Source organism: Cherax quadricarinatus, chromosome 30 (genome assembly GCF_038502225.1).
Source record: "Cherax quadricarinatus isolate ZL_2023a chromosome 30, ASM3850222v1, whole genome shotgun sequence".
NCBI classification, from domain to species: Eukaryota; Metazoa; Arthropoda; class Malacostraca; order Decapoda; family Parastacidae; genus Cherax; species Cherax quadricarinatus.
The window spans coordinates 762,501-780,000 of NC_091321.1; the positions used below are offsets into that span (position 1 = coordinate 762,501).

Genomic DNA, 17,500 nt, shown 5'->3' on the forward strand with positions numbered 1-17,500 from the left:
TCGGTGAGTAGGCACCATGCTCGTCTTAGTAGGTACCATGGTCATCTTATTGACACCATCAATAAGTAGGTACCATGGCCGTCTTATTGAGACGATCAATAAGTAGGTACCATGGCCGTCTTATTGAGATAATCAATAAGTAGGTACCATGGTCGTCTTATTGAAAGGATCAATAAATAGGTACAATGGTGGACTTACTGAGAGGGTCAATAAGTAGGTACAATGGTGGTCTTACTGAGAGGGTCAATAAGTAGGTACAATGGTAGTCTTACTGAGAGGGTCAATAAGTAGGTACAATGGTGGTCTTACTGAGAGGGTCAATAAGTAGGTACAATGGTGGTCTTACTGAGAGGGTCAATAAGTAGGTACAATGGTAGTCTTACTGAGAGGGTCAATAAGTAGGTACAATGGTGGACTTACTGAGAGGGTCAATAAGTAGGTACAATGGTGGTCTTACTGAGAGGGTCAATAAGTAGGTACAATGGTAGTCTTACTGAGAGGGTCAATAAGTAGGTACAATGGTAGTCTTACTGAGAGGGTCAATAAGTAGGTACAATGGTGGACTTACTGAGAGGGTCAATAAGTAGGTACAATGGTGGTCTTACTGAGAGGGTCAATAAGTAGGTACAATGGTAGTCTTACTGAGAGGGTCAATAAGTAGGTACAATGGTGGTCTTACTGAGAGGGTCAATAAGTAGGTACAATGGTGGTCTTACTGAGAGGGTCAATAAGTAGGTACAATGGTGGTCTTACTGAGAGGGTCAATAAGTAGGTACAATGGTAGTCTTACTGAGAGGGTCAATAAGTAGGTACAATTGTAGTCTTACTGAGAGGGTCAATAAGTAGGTACAATGGTGGTCTTACTGAGAGGGTCAATAAGTAGGTACAATGGTGGTCTTACTGAGAGGGTCAATAAGTAGGTACAATGGTAGTCTTACTGAGAGGGTCAATAAGTAGGTACAATGGTGGTCTTACTGAGAGGGTCAATAAGTAGGTACAATGGTGGTCTTACTGAGAGGGTCAATAAGTAGGTACAATGGTGGTCTTACTGAGAGGGTCAATAAGTAAGTACAATGGTAGTCTTACTGAGAGGGTCAATAAGTAGGTACAATGGTAGTCTTACTTAGAGGGTCAATAAGTAGGTACAATGGTGGTCTTACTGAGAGGGTCAATAAGTAGGTACAATGGTGGTCTTACTGAGAGGGTCAATAAGTAGGTACAATGGTGGACTTACTGAGAGGGTCAATAAGTAGGTACAATGGTGGTCTTACTGAGAGGGTCAATAAGTAGGTACAATGGTAGTCTTACTGAGAGGGTCAATAAGTAGGTACAATGGTGGTCTTACTGAGAGGGTCAATAAGTAGGTACAATGGTGGTCTTACTGAGAGGGTCAATAAGTAGGTACAATGGTGGTCTTACTGAGAGGGTCAATAAGTAGGTACAATGGTAGTCTTACTGAGAGGGTCAATAAGTAGGTACAATGGTAGTCTTACTGAGAGGGTCAATAAGTAGGTACAATGGTGGTCTTACTGAGAGGGTCAATAAGTAGGTACAATGGTGGTCTTACTGAGAGGGTCAATAAGTAGGTACAATGGTAGTCTTACTGAGAGGGTCAATAAGTAGGTACAATGGTGGTCTTACTGAGAGGGTCAATAAGTAGGTACAATGGTAGTCTTACTGAGAGGGTCAATAAGTAGGTACAATGGTGGTCTTACTGAGAGGGTCAATAAGTAGGTACAATGGTGGTCTTACTGAGAGGGTCAATAAGTAGGTACAATGGTAGTCTTACTGAGAGGGTCAATAAGTAGGTACAATGGTGGTCTTACTGAGAGGGTCAATAAGTAGGTACAATGGTGGTCTTACTGAGAGGGTCAATAAGTAGGTACAATGGTGGTCTTACTGAGAGGGTCAATAAGTAGGTACAATGGTAGTCTTACTGAGAGGGTCAATAAGTAGGTACAATGGTAGTCTTACTGAGAGGGTCAATAAGTAGGTACAATGGTGGTCTTACTGAGAGGGTCAATAAGTAGGTACAATGGTGGTCTTACTGAGAGGGTCAATAAGTAGGTACAATGGTGGTCTTACTGAGAGGGTCAATAAGTAGGTACAATGGTGGTCTTACTGAGAGGGTCAATAAGTAGGTACAATGGTGGTCTTACTGAGAGGGTCAATAAGTAGGTACAATGGTAGTCTTACTGAGAGGGTCAATAAGTAGGTACAATGGTAGTCTTACTGAGAGGGTCAATAAGTAGGTACAATGGTGGTCTTATTCAGTCAGTACTCGTCCCAGTCTCATGTACTTTTATAGATATTATTTAAGTCTCTCTTTTTCCTGGTGATCTTTAATAATTGGCTTATAGCTTTACATAATTATTAGGTAGAAATGTTTCCTATTTATTAGATGGTTTCTGTGGGTTTAAAGCCTATCGACTGCACGAGGGGTCATCAGGGCTGCATTTAACCTGCTAATCAACAATGTAGGGTCCTTTAATTCTTTTTATATATATATATATATATATATATATATATATATATATATATATATATATATATATATATATATATATATATATATATATATATATATATATATATATATATATATATATATTCCTCTGCAGTAAATAATATTTCTTGTGGCCTGGCAGCGTGTGTAAGGCGACTGTCATTTGTCAGCGTCAGGTCAGTGGTTCAGTCACCAGTCCCCCGCCACACTAACTTTCTCTCTGAGGGGAGAAAGTTTTTAGAAAATTATAACTTGTTACATAAATTGCTTTGATTTTATACTAAAAACAACAAGTTTTTTCTTATAAAAAAGGTCATTATATATATATATATATATATATATATATATATATATATATATATATATATATATATATATATATATATATATATATATATATATATATATATATATATATATATATATATATATATATATATATATATATATATATATTACCAATTATTGTTTTGATTGAAGATAAATGGCATAAAACCAACAAGTGGTAAAATACATTATTACAGAGAGGAACTTTACTGAAGCGTTTCTCCTGAGATCAGGTTTCTTCAGACAATGACTAAAGAAATCTGTCCAAGTCGCATTAAAGTTCCTCTCTGCCATTTTATCTTTTCCATCGCTCAGGTTGTTTCAAATGTTCGTCATTTGTAAACATAATGTTAACTGGCTGATTCATTACTGAAGTAGTCGTCTTTCACAAGTATTTCTCAGGTATCCCTAGAAAGGGGATACCTTTGTTGATAGTAGTTTTTCCTGCAATGTTATCGTGCGATTACTTGGACCCGCGTGTGTGGGGTACAACCAATGGCCGAGCTGATCGATCCCACGGGGATATTATTGTGGATTTTGTGTAATCCTCACTGGGTAAGTTAGCTGGGATTAAGTGTAGTAATTGTTTACCAGTTTGAGGGTTCCTAAGGTTTTTTTTTTCCCTCGTGTTTTGGATGATATTCTTGAAACACCAGGAATGTCAGCGTAAGTGTCTTTATCAGTCTTTGTGGAGAGTACGATGAGCTTAACCCAGGTGAAACATCATTCGAAATTAACACCAAGATTTAAGAGAACAGATGTCTTTGGTTCACACACAACACCACAGCTTGGGAAATCGCCAAGTTAGTTATTACAGAGAACGATATATGCAGAAAGAAACATCACTGACATCTGACACTTGAGCAAAGTACAGTGAGAGGAGTTTAACATCAATCCAACTCTTTGTAAATAATTACTGGATAGAGCCAAACTAGTAAACGTGAAACAAGGCTCAGTTAAACCATGACTTGTAATACACAAATAACCCGCACATAAAAGAGAGAAGCTTACGACGACGTTTCGGTCCGACTTGGACCATTGACAAAGTCACACTAACAGAGGTGGAGCAGGACGGCTATATATAGGCAGGAAGAGGTGGTAGTAGAAGTAGTAGTAGTACAAAAATTGTATATAATACCGACAGGATGACTTGTAATAATGTTGGTAGAATTACTGACAATATGTTAGGTAAAAAGGACACAAGTGCAACTAATGTAACGTTTCATTGTGGCAACGTTTCTCTCTCCAGGAGCTTCGTCAAGCCGTTACCTGCTTAACGAAGCTCCTGGAGAACGAAACGTTGCCAAAGTAAAATGTCACATTAGTTGCACTTCTGTCTTTTTACCCAATATATGACCTGACTTTTTGTAATCTCTGCAAAAATCTCTTTCTCCCTGTCTACATAAGTTATTTTGTTGATCCAGTCACTTCACAAAGTTCGTCCAGAGCGAGGCACAGTTTGCAAGACACTTGTTCTTCCCATTATTTTTATGGTGGCAAGGTGTTTGAAAGACAATTGTAGCGACGGCTCTTGTGAGCGAAACGTCGTAATAATACAAGCTCTTCTGTTGTTGTACTTATCTTCCTTCCCTCTTCCTTCCATTTGCGGATGGTTAGTCCCTCTTGAGGGACTGACCACCTCATATCTGCAAGGTTGATGGACTGATTACATTAACTTCAATTCGCTACTACACCTGCTGCCTCTGCCCTTGACTGAAGAATCCTACTGCGTAGGTGGTGTTGATTATGCTGCATATTCTACGTGACCCCAATTATCAATCTTAGACTCATAAGAGCTTCATTATCGATTTAGTAAAAATTAAGCACCATTAAATTCCAGGTTCATCCATCTTTCCAGTCGACACTATTAGTCATGTTACTCACTGATGTTAGACACCACGTCTACACTGCCGCCAGACTTTTCCTCGCTGCAACATTCAAAGATCATGCCTCACACGTACACAAAAGTGTTGTTTCCCACATACATAGATGCATTGCCTGTTGATTCTATTGGCAAAACGGCTTTCTTTTTACACATTTCTCAACTTTCTTTTTCCAGTATAGTTTGTGATTTATCTTATCTTTCATAGACCTGTATGTCAGTAGATCAACTTCCAACATCTATTTTTCTAATTAACGAAATCTTAATAGCATCTTTCATCCTCCAAAATATCACGCTTGCATTTCGTTGAACAGATACACTTCGTAGCATTCTGACTGACTCTTTATTCTCTTCCCCCTGATGCTTCCGGTGTCCTCTATTTCGTGCTTCTTGTATCTTCTTCACTACAGTGGTCAACTTTGTCTCTCACTTTCTGACATGCTTAAAAAACGCAACTAAACTGTTTGTCTTACCGATACTAGCAGTACTCTCTTCTCTCAGATCATATACATTCTATAAACTGATCTACTGCAAGAAATGTCCTTTCCTCTTGTATCCTTGACGGACTACGTTTTGTTGAATCGGGTCTTATGCACAAGATCCCTACATGAATCTTAATCTCGGTTGATGCTTGCCTTGTCTAGTACGTTGTGAAATACTCTAATCTTCAGAAGACACGTGATATAACTTGTCTTCTGGAATATGTCTCAATTTTCATATTTTCTGATTCCCTTCCCTCCCTCTTCGGGAAATTCCGATGATTCATGTTTGCTTTGCCCAACTTCCAGGTACCAAAACTCACTTGGTTCCTACAACTTTATAATTAGTCTTTCGTGATTACTTCCAGTTTCACTCTGGTGCTACTGCAGTGTACACTGATGGTTCCTGATACCTGGTGATGTCGGGTATGAAGTTGTTTCACCTGAACGAATCATCAGAGGCCATTAGTATCGGCTAGTACTTTCACGTCGGACTTATATGCAATTATCACTGCTATCATCCACAGTGCCACCATGTCCGCCTCATCATCCGTAGCTGTTCCAGACTCGCAACGTGCGTTACAGAGAATCCAGAAATTCGACTCTCATCTAACTGTCCTTCATATACAGCTTGGGTTGTGTCGCGTTTCTAATAAGTGACAAGAAGTTGTGTTTTTCTGGGTCCCTGAACATACTGATGTTCAGAGTGATGAACATTCTGACTCAGTCGCTCGGTCACCTATAGTTTCGGATGTTTTATATTATATAAACATCTTTGCTTCATCTAACTCAATTCTTGAAGTGATTTAATTACATATATTTGCGCTTCTAAATTTAATAAAATTTTTACTCTCAGAATTTGTCCTGGCTGTGACAAGCCTCTCTCTCTCTCTCTCTCTCTCTCTCTCTCTCTCTCTCTCTCTCTCTCTCTCTCTCTCTCTCTCTCTCTACTATTCTTACCAGTTCTTACACAATATACAGAAAAAAATATTCTTTGTTTTTGGTTTTATGATTTAAATACAAATATATTTTTATAAAGAACGTGAAGGTACAATACTGTGACTGGAACAATACACATTTACAAAGTCACAGTGTGACTTTGTAAATGGTCCAAGTAGAACCGAAACGTCGTGGTAAGCTTCTCTTTCCTAAGTGCGGGTTATATGTGTTAATTTTATGGCAATAAATAGCCTGGGTTTTTTTCTATTGTGTTGCAAGTGAAAAGTGAGGAACAAAAATTCCTCGACGCATCATAATCCATAATAAATAAAAAATTCATATACCGTACATTTTAATTTCATTTTATTCGCGGGTAAGCGTTAAACCTGTAGGAGTCATACAGCTCCCGGGGAATGGAAGACATTCATATTCATCCAAGGAAGGGGAAGTTAGGTCCCAGTCCTTGGATCCAGAGCCCCTGACCAGCACCAAGGCCCCTTGAGAGGAGGATCTTTTAAGGAAACGCACCAGTGCAGGTTCCTGTGTTCACCTTCATTCTTATCATCATGATAAAGTTAAAAATAAATTCCATTTTTTTTTTGAGAATATTTTATGTTTACAGTGTATTGATAAAAAAATTAACACTTAATAATACTGGAACTAAACTGAAATACTCCGATATTAACATTTTGATGCGTCTAGGTCGCCTGTGTTTCATACAAGCTTAATAATACTTCCTGACACTTAGGAGTTTGTTAATGTTCTCTGTTTACTTAAGTTTCAAAGCACATATGTTACTTTTATTAATAAGTGTACCATTAGAATTCTCATTTCGTTGACCAGATGAGTAAGTCTCACTTCTAGTATCAAGAAGCAAACATGACATTTAAACAGCTATCGTATTGCAAACTTTGATGTTAAGAAAAGAAATTTAAGAAAAGAAGTTTTGTATTCCATTGATTTTCTGCAATGTTTGTTCTGCTGTTGAGAATATTGCACAGAAAGAACATAAGAACATAAGAAAGAAGGAACACTGCAGCAGGCCTACTGACCCATGCGAAGGAGGTTCATGGCGCCCCCCCCCTAGTCAGGTTACTTTTACTTAAGGAAGGAGCACGGCATCAGACCTAGTAGCACAAGCTAGAAAGGTCCAACTCACACCCACCCACACCCACTCATGTATTTATCTAACCTATTTTTAAAACTACACAACGTTTTAGCCTCAATAACTGTACTCAGGAGTTTGTTCCACTCATCCACAACTCTATTACCAAACCAGTGCTTTCCTATATCCTTCCTGAATCCGAATTTTTCCAACTTGAAACCATTGCTGCGAGTCCTGTCTTGGCTGGAAATTTTCAGTACGCTATTTACATCCCCTTTATTTATTCCTGTCTTCCATTTATACACCTCGATCATATCCCCCCTAATTCTACGCCTTTCGAGAGAGTGCAGATTCAGGGCCCTCGGTCTATCCTCATAGGGAAGATTTTTGATACATTGGATCAACTTTATCATCCTCCTCTGTACGTTTTCCAGAGCATTTATATCCATTCTGTAATATAGTGACCAGAACTGGGCAGCATAATCTAAATGAGGCCTAACCAAGGATATATAGAGTTGAAGAACAACCTGAGGACTTCTCTTATTTATACTTCTAGATATGAAGCCAAGGATTCTGTTAGCTTTATTGCGAACACTAACGTACTGTTGTCTTGGTTTTAGATTACTAAAGAATTTTATTGCAAATGACTTGACTGAATTTACCGTAAATTATAATTTTTAATCTTACTAGTGGTTTGCATCTGACTTATTTTTCATAAGGTTAGTATTTGATTTTTAATAAGGTTAGTGTCAGACACCAAGGTTAGTATTTGATTTTTAATAAGGTTAGTGTCAGACACCAAGGTTAGTATTTGATTTTTAATAAAGTTAGTGTTTAGTAAACCCGGGAAGACATCATGTACTGACTTCATCGTTCAGGATGCTGGATCTCATTGTATCTGAATGCAGATCAAGTATGAAAGGTTTAAAGATGTAGGAACATGTAACTCGTCCCGTTGTTTAATGCTAAGTGAGGAAGGAGAGTGTTTGTAAACACTCGCACCTATTTTCTGTGTCTACACATAAAAGAAATCTCAGGCAAGAGATGACGTTTGTCTGCTTTTGCTACTCAAACACTAACCACCACCACTACCACAACCACCACCACTACTACCACAACCACCCCCACCACCACTACCACAACCACCGCTACCACAACTACCACCACACACACTAAACCACCACCTCCACCAACACATTTACACATTAACCACCACCCCCTCCCACACACTAACATTAACCGCTTCTATCTCTCTCACACTCACACATTAACCACCACCACGACCACCACGACCACCACGACCACCACCCACTAACTATTGTTTCTCCCCTACACAGAAAGTATGCGGAGCGCGCGGGTGGGGGCGCCACGACCCCCACTACAACAAGACAAGAGATGCTCTCAGGAAGCTGTGGGATGTGCTGACCAGCAAGGCTGACACTGATCATGACAAGCAGGTGTGTGATTACCCATCTGTACCTATAAGAGCAGAACAATGCTCGTGGTGTCCTGTCTTCAGTACTCTGTTTATCATATGATTTTTTTAAAAAATTTTAGTGGTTGCAGCACTTAATAATTCCTCTTTGAATGCAATCCACTAGTCAACCATTCTATATGAAAAAATTCTATCCTTCCCACTCAACTTTTTAACATTTCACAACTGTGGATTTTTGTTATCCCTTTTGCAGATATTAAGAAAGGATTCTTTGGAGTCCTTTCCAGACTTTATATGTGGCTATCATGTCTTCTCTTTCCTGCTATCAGCCAACACTGGCTATCATGTCTTCTCTTTCCTGCTATCAACCAACACTGGCTATCATGTCTTCTCTTTCTTGCTATCAGCCAACACTGGCTATCATGTCTTCTCTTTCCTGCTATCAGCCAACACTGGCTATCATGTCTTCTCTTTCCTGCTATCAACCAACACTGGCTATCATGTCTTCTCTTTCCTGCTATCAGCCAACACTGGCTATCATGTCTTCTCTTTCTTGCTATCAGCCAACACTGGCTATCATGTCTTCTCTTTCCTGCTATCAGCCAACACTGGCTATCATGTCTTCTCTTTCCTGCTATCAACCAACACTGGCTATCATGTCTTCTCTTTCCTGCTATCAGCCAACACTGGCTATCATGTCTTCTCTTTCTTGCTATCAGCCAACACTGGCTATCATGTCTTCTCTTTCTTGCTATCAGCCAACACTGGCTATCATGTCTTCTCTTTCCTGCTATCAGCCAACACTGGCTATCATGTCTTCTCTTTCCTGCTATCAACCAACACTGGCTATCATGTCTTCTCTTTCCTGCTATCAGCCAACACTGGCTATCATGTCTTCTCTTTCCTGCTATCAGCCAACACTGGCTATCATGTCTTCTCTTTCTTGCTATCAGCCAACACTGGCTATCATGTCTTCTCTTTCCTGCTATCAGCCAACACTGGCTATCATGTCTTCTCTTTCCTGCTATCAGCCAACACTGGCTATCATGTCTTCTCTTTCCTGCTATCAGCCAACACTGGCTATCATGTCTTCTCTTTCTTGCTATCAACCAACACTGGCTATCATGTCTTCTCTTTCCTGCTATCAGCCAACACTGGCTATCATGTCTTCTCTTTCCTGCTATCAGCCAACACTGGCTATCATGTCTTCTCTTTCCTGCTATCAGCCAACACTGGCTATCATGTCTTCTCTTTCCTGCTATCAGCCAACACTGGCTATCATGTCTTCTCCTTCTTGCTATCAGCCAACACTGGCTATCATGTCTTCTCTTTCCTGCTATCAACCAACACTGGCTATCATGTCTTCTCTTTCCTGCTATCAGCCAACACTGGCTATCATGTCTTCTCTTTCCTGCTATCAGCCAACACTGGCTATCATGTCTTCTCTTTCCTGCTATCAGCCAACACTGGCTATCATGTCTTCTCTTTCCTGCTATCAGCCAACACTGGCTATCATGTCTTCTCTTTCTTGCTATCAGCCAACACTGGCTATCATGTCTTCTCTTTCCTGCTATCAGCCAACACTGGCTATCATGTCTTCTCTTTCCTGCTATCAGCCAACACTGGCTATCATGTCTTCTCTTTCCTGCTATCAGCCAACACTGGCTATCATGTCTTCTCTTTCCTGCTATCAGCCAACACTGGCTATCATGTCTTCTCTTTCCTGCTGTCAGCCAACACTGGCTATCATGTCTTCTCTTTCCTGCTATCAGCCAACACTGGCTATCATGTCTTCTCTTTCCTGCTATCAGCCAACACGGGGTAACTTTAATATTTTCTACCTTTCATCATAGTTCATATTCCTAAACTCTGGCGGCCATTTTGTAGCTCGTTTTTTTAATTTATAAACAACTTTCTAAACATTTCATCAAGTGATTTTTATCATATTTATTTTCATTTATATAATTTTCCGGTGACAGTTATTTTTAATAATGGCTCCTGTATACCTCTCTGATATTTTCAGTAATTTGTCACACAATCTTCATTCCATTCCATTTCTTCGATTTCCATTACATGACATTTATCTACAATAAATTCCATCATCCATGTATCACTCCATGTGTTCAGTGTATCCAGATCCTCCTGCAAGAATTTACGGTCATTTTCATTATTAAGTTTGCATAAAATTTTCGCATCTGCAGACTTTCATATTTTTTTATTCCTTGCAGTAAACCATTTATAAAATTAGGAATATTACTGGGGCAAGTAGAGAGGTTTGCGGTACCCCACTTGTCACATCCACCCACGCACACATTTTTCGCATTTTCCTCTCAAAGTTTTTCATTCACCTTCAATTTACCTTTAATTCTTCGTCTATTCTGCAGTTTCCAGATTAGTTTTTCATGCCGCTTGCCAGGTTCACTCACTCATAGCCTCGTGGTACCTACTCTTAAAACTAAGTTTGGAGCCTCTGCCTCCATTTTTCCCTCGAGGTTATTGCACGTCCTGACCATCCTAAGACATTAGAAATACTTCCTGAAATCCTTGTGACTCATGTACCTCTTTAACTTCCAGATGTGACCCCGAGTACCTGTTGTCATTTCTCTCCTGGTTCTTATGTCTTCCACTGTCGTTAGATTCAAGTTTGTTAGTCTTTCCATGTAGTGTATGTCCCCTTCCTTCTGTATACTTCAGCACTTTCTCGAGTTTTTTTTTATGATTTTTCAGGTGAGTTCCATGCTGGTGCTGCATACTCTAAAATGGGCCTGATATATTTAAATAAAGGGTCAGTATTGATGCTTTGTTGAGATTTCTGAAGGCTACTCTTAGATTTGTCAGATGAACATTGGCTGTAGAGGTTATTTAGCTGATATGAGCTTCTGGCGATATCCTCGGTACTATGCCCACCCCTAGATCTGCAGCTTTTGTCCCCCAAGTCTATACTTATGCTTGTTGGTTGGTTGACAGTCGTTGTGCATAGTGTTGGTTGACAGTCGTTGTGCATAGTGTTGGTTGACAGTCGTTGTGCATAGTGTTGGTTGACAGTCGTTGTGCATAGTGTTGGTTGACAGTCGTTGTGCATAGTGTTGGTTGACAGTCGTTATGCATAGTGTTGGGTGACAGTCGTTGTGCATAGTGTTGGTTGACAGTCGTTGTGCATAGTGTTGGTTGACAGTCGTTGTGCATAGTGTTGGTTGACAGTCGTTGTGCATAGTGTTGGTTGACAGTCGTTGTGCATAGTGTTGGTTGACAGTCGTTGTGCATAGTGTTGGTTGACAGTCGTTATGCATAGTGTTGGTTGACAGTCGTTATGCATAGTGTTGGTCGACAGTCGTTATGCATAGTGTTGGTCGACAGTCGTTATGCATAGTGTTGGGTGACAGTCGTTACGCATAGTGTAGGCTGGCTATTCAGGTTTATCTCATGTTGTGCACAGTATAAGTAAACTGCTCTGGTATATCTCTTATTGTGGCCAGAAATACATTTCTCTCAGATTTTTCATCCATTTACAAAACGCCTTTCATTCCTCCGTCACAAACAAGCGACCTACTAGGTGAGAACAGTTAGGAAAAGCATCTCTTTGACGTTTATCATGTAAATATTATAATAATCCAGAAACACACTCTTGTATTTCTGATGTATATTTTGTTTTTCATTACCACCACACTGTTTCTCTAGCACCATGTTGAGTATTACTCTCAGAGAACAATCTTCACTTCTGTGTGATCTGGTCACTTCTCTTACCTCTCACTTCCTATCTACACAACAAACCATTTTCGCTGCTGTGTCCTTCTACAGTTCTTCTCTCCGGTCTTGCCATCCCTAGGACCATGTAGACTTCCGCATCCTCACATCTGCTGCATCATCAGTTCTCTGTCTCACTCTCGCCGCTCTCAGCCTCCTCCCCCTCCTCTCTCTCTCTCTCTCTTTCCTCTCTTTCTCTTACCTTTCATCCCATTCTTCACTTTTGGCTTGCTCAAAGAAATTCACTGACACTGTCATATCTTCTCACAGTTTTGTTTTGTCTTCTTTTATTAACCTCTTACATTTTTTACTGTACATCTTCTTCTCATTAATCCTCCTTCAGCAGGTCAGCATTTTTTTTGCTTTTCTTGTACTCATTCCGTTGATATATTGATCACTAATTTCCTCTTCCACTGAATATTTCCCCCGTGTAACTAAATCTTCCTCACATGTCGACTGAATATTTACCATGACTAACTAATCTTTACACGTCGAGTGTTAACTAAATACTAGTGCCACTTGAGCCGAGGCTGAAGCATGAAATAAGTGTACTCACCTGTTTGTAGTTGTACGGGTCGAATCACAGCTCCTGGCGCCGTATGTGTGTGTGTACTCACCTAATTGTACTCACCTAATTGTGGTTGCAGGGGTCGAGACTCAGCTCCTGGCCCCGCCTCTTCACTGATCGCTACTGGATCCTCTCTCTCTCTGCTTCCTGAGCTTTGTCATACCTCTTCTTAAAACTATGTTTGGTGTGTGTGTGTGTGTGTGTGTGTGTGTGTGTGTGTGTGTGTGTGTGTGTGTGTGTGTGTGTGTGTGTGTGTGTGTGTGTGTGTGTGTGTGTGTGTGTGTGTGTGTGTGTGTGTGTGTGTGTGTGTGTGTGTGTGTGTGTGTTTTCATTAGCATCATTAAGCATTTCAGCCCAGGGTTTGACTTCCACCAAGTCTGGAGTTTCTTACAGATTTGCATAGGAAATTCTTTCCCAGGTTGCGACCCAAAACAGTAAGTTATCGCTCAGGTACCCGTTTTTTCTGCTTGGCGAGCAGCGGGCACCAGCTGGGAGGAGAGTTTCCCGTAAGTCACGCAGGAGAGAAAGAGAGGAGGCAGGCAGGGAGAAGGGGCTGGGAGGAGGGGCAGGGAGGAGTGGCAGGAAGGAGTGGCAGGGAGGAGAGGCAGGGAGGAGTGGCAGGGAGAAGTGGCAGGGAGGAGTGGCAGGGAGGAGGGTCAGGGAGGAGGGGCAGGGAAAAGAGGCAGGGAGGAGGGGCAGGGAGGAGGGGCAGGGAGGAGGAGCAGGGAGGAGGGGCAGGGAGGAGGGGTATTTTACGTTTAAATATATATATTTTTTCATTTATGTTAATGTAAAAATTAATAATTTTGTACCAAAAGAACCTTAGAAAACTTATCTAACCTTATTATAACAAGCGCAATTTAACTTAGTCTAATCCAACTAAATATATTTTAGATAAGTTAAAATAATTTATACTAAGCAAACACAATGAAATATATTTTTTTCCTTAGGTTCAGAATGATTTTGGCAAAAATATTGCATACACAGATTTTCGCTTGTCTTATTCGGCAAGAAGAACGTTGCTATTTAAGCCAAAATCGCTTACCTATCCCTTCCAACATGCAACAAGGGCAACACTTAGTTATCTTGCTTATGAGTCTTGTTCATCACTTGCTGGTAATACATAACATTTGCAATATTTATCCTCTCTCATCCACTGAGGATTGATGTTCATCTGTTCTGGTACAGTATCAAAGGTTACCTTGATTAATAAGCATCAAAGCTTCTTAGTTCTCGACTCGTGATTGCTTATGAGCGCTTCTACCATACAAACGTTGATTTTTATATTCGATATCAGACATGGTATTCAACGACGTTATGTCCCCAGTATCGTTGTTAATAACATCTCCTAAATGTCTAACTCAAGAGAACTTGTTCTAGGATCAAATTCTCCTGAGTTAGGTTCAAGAAAATATCCTTGATTTAATTGCAAAAGATGCAACAAATTGTAAATATATGTAAAGTATGTACTTCTCTTAACCCTTATGGGGCCTAGTTTCCAGGTCTTTTGTATATCCAAATACTCTTGAGCAGGAGTCCATACGATGGATGTGACGGGGGGTACAATAAGCTAGCTACTTCCAAGACAAAATCTAAATACAATCAATTAGAAAATAGACACGATGCAGAACACGTTGAGGGGGAGAGGCAGAACTTCACTGTGTGTAAAGGCTTTTCAAATCTTAAATAAAGCTTTTCGCCAAGTAAAAGTATGTCCCATTGAAATTTATGGAACTTTGAACCTTACTAGGCCGGAAGACTGATCACCTCATATCTTCCTCTCCACTACTACTGTAATCTTCGGTAGTCACGTCCGTATATCACCTGAAGAAGTCTGAGCTGGCGAAACTTCTCGACAATAAATATACCGGTGTTAAGATGCATCTTGCTCATCTACTGGGCACTATTGTTTACCATTAATATATTGATATATCCAGGTCTCCCTCCCTATGAAAGTTCCTTCTCCAACGTAAATCTTTTACTTCGCTAGTATAGACAGTTTGCCGACTGGCAGCAGACGATGCAAAAAAGTATAGACTGTCACCACTATTAAAACCCACCTCCCTAACACACTCCTTCTCCAGGTCACTTTGTCACCAGTAAACCACAATATAGATCTCTATCGTTTTATCGTGAATAAATCTAAATGCAGAATGTCCTCGATAGAGGCTCTTGTCCGCGTGGAAAGAAATGTTATTTTTCCATTTTGTGAGTATTACCAGAGAAAACGGTCACATAGAGGGGAAAACATTTCCATTGTGTTTTCTGTCTCCATTTATTGATGAAGAGATACTGCCCGAGCACCAGGTATAAAAACATAACTCTGTAAAACGGTTCTAGTGATGAATAAATATCACAATACCGTTGCTGGTACAATCCACACACTGATGTATAGGAAATTACAGGTGAAACTCTACGGACTTGTACCATAACATTTCACTAACTCGCGTGCCAAAACTCAACAAAGTAATACCTAGAGACTTATACAGAAGTATTTCAATAAAACATTTATAATTATTCATCTTATAACATTGCAAGAAAATATACGTTATAGCGCATCGAAATTGACTTTACCTTTGCGTTTGTGGGCGATCAATGCTGAAGGGAAACGCTTATAAGAACATAAGAAAGAAGGAACACTGCATCAGGGCTACTGACTCATGCGAGGCAAGTCCATGTTACTCCCCAGCTTAGACCAGTGATCCACCTAGTCAGGTCACGTCCACTTAAGGAGCACAGCATAAGGCGTAGTAACACAAGCTAGTCAAGTCCCACTCACACCCACCCACACCCACTCAAGTATTTATCTAACCTATTTCTAAAACTTCACAACATCTTAGCTTCTACAACGGTACTCGGGAGTTTCTTCCACTCATCCAACAAAAACTAGCGTAAGAAATCGTGTTGGTCGGCAGTTGCAATCTCCCCTCATATTAATGATTTATAAAGGAGGTAAACAGATAAATAAGACATATGCAGCACTTGGTTGTCTTTGTTATGGAGACGTTTTGCAAACCAGAGGATAACACCGCAGACGGTACAATACGTAGTATCTTAATGGCGAAACATCTACAATAAAGATACCGATATGTTGTACATGTCTAATTATCATCTTGTCAGTATTGTATATCATTCATGTACAACTAGATGAGCTATTGTATTTAAGTCACATGTTGCTTGTTAAAGAGGAAGGATCTGAAATATTTGTAACTGTGTCCTTTAAGTAATCAGTCCCTCTTGCCTAGATGAATCAGTTGGAGACGGTGGAAGATGTGGAGAATTAGTTAGAGGTGATCAATCCCTCAGCCTAGAAAGAAGGTGTCCCATCCAACAGTTTTGATGAATGTGCAGTAGATGGCCCTGCATGAAGACTTGTATACTGAAGGCAGGAGAGATAAGGCCGACGTAATATATAGGGGGAGCACACTAGTGTAAGTCATACTCTTAACTAATGCAAAATCTCGTCTTCGTCTCTCCTGCCTTTAGTGAATAAGATTTCATGCAAGGATATCTACGCCAGATTTATCGAAACACCTTTCTAGGCTGAGGGACTGATCACCTCAAACTACTTCTAAATGACTTGTACCGTCTGCGGTAATATTCTCTGTATTGGCGTGATAGAGTCACTAGTTAAAGAAGCGTCTCCATAACGAAGATAAGTGAACTTCCAAGTCGTGATGACGATCATCATACCTGTCTCTAGCACTGTCACTATTATAATTTCTAACTAGGTATGTCTCCCACTAACCCACACTCTCGAGGTCTCCCACTAGCCCACACTCTCGAGGTCTCCCACTAGTCCACACTCTCCAGGTCTCCCACTAACCCACACTCTCCAGGTCTCCCACTAACCCACACTCTCTAGGTCTCCCACTAACCCACACTCTCCAGGTCTCCCACTAACCCACACTCTCTAGGTCTCCCACTAACCCACACTCTCCAGGTCTCCCACTAGCCCACACTCTCCAGGTCTCCCACTAACCCACACTCCCCAGGTCTCCCACTAACTCACACTCTCCAGGTCTCCCACTAACCCACACTCTCCAGGTCTCCCACTAACCCACACTCTCCAGGTCTCCCACTAACCCACACTCTCCAGGTCTCCCACTAACCCACACTCTCCAGGTCTCCCACTAACCTGCACTCTCCAGGTCTCCAACTAACTCACACTCTCCAGGTCTCCCACTAACCTGCACTCTCCAGGTCTCCAACTAACTCACACTCTCCAGGTCTCCCACTAACCCACACTCTCCAGGTCTCCCACTAACCCACACTCTCCAGGTCTCCCACTAACCTGCACTCTCCAGGTCTCCAACTAACTCACACTCTCCAGGTCTCCCACTAACCCACACTCTCCAGGTCTCCCACTAACCCACACTCTCCAGGTCTCCCACTAACCCACACTCTCCAGGTCTCCCACTAACCCACACTCTCCAGGTCTCCCACTAACCTACACTCTCCAGGTCTCCCACTAACCTACACTCTCCAGGTCTCCCACTAACCTACACTCTCCAG

The 17,500-nt window shown here is 40.8% G+C and overlaps 1 protein-coding gene across 1 annotated transcript in view; it reads left to right on the plus strand.

Moving 5' to 3' along the window:
* The window catches only part of Scp2 (Sarcoplasmic calcium-binding protein 2), a 394,806-nt gene that overhangs the window by 350,296 nt on the left and 27,010 nt on the right, over positions 1-17,500 (plus strand). Inside the window, exon 5 of the mRNA XM_070089823.1 lies at positions 8,576-8,695. Within this exon, the coding sequence (XP_069945924.1) occupies positions 8,576-8,695 (120 nt within the window). The remainder of the gene's footprint in view (positions 1-8,575; positions 8,696-17,500) is intronic.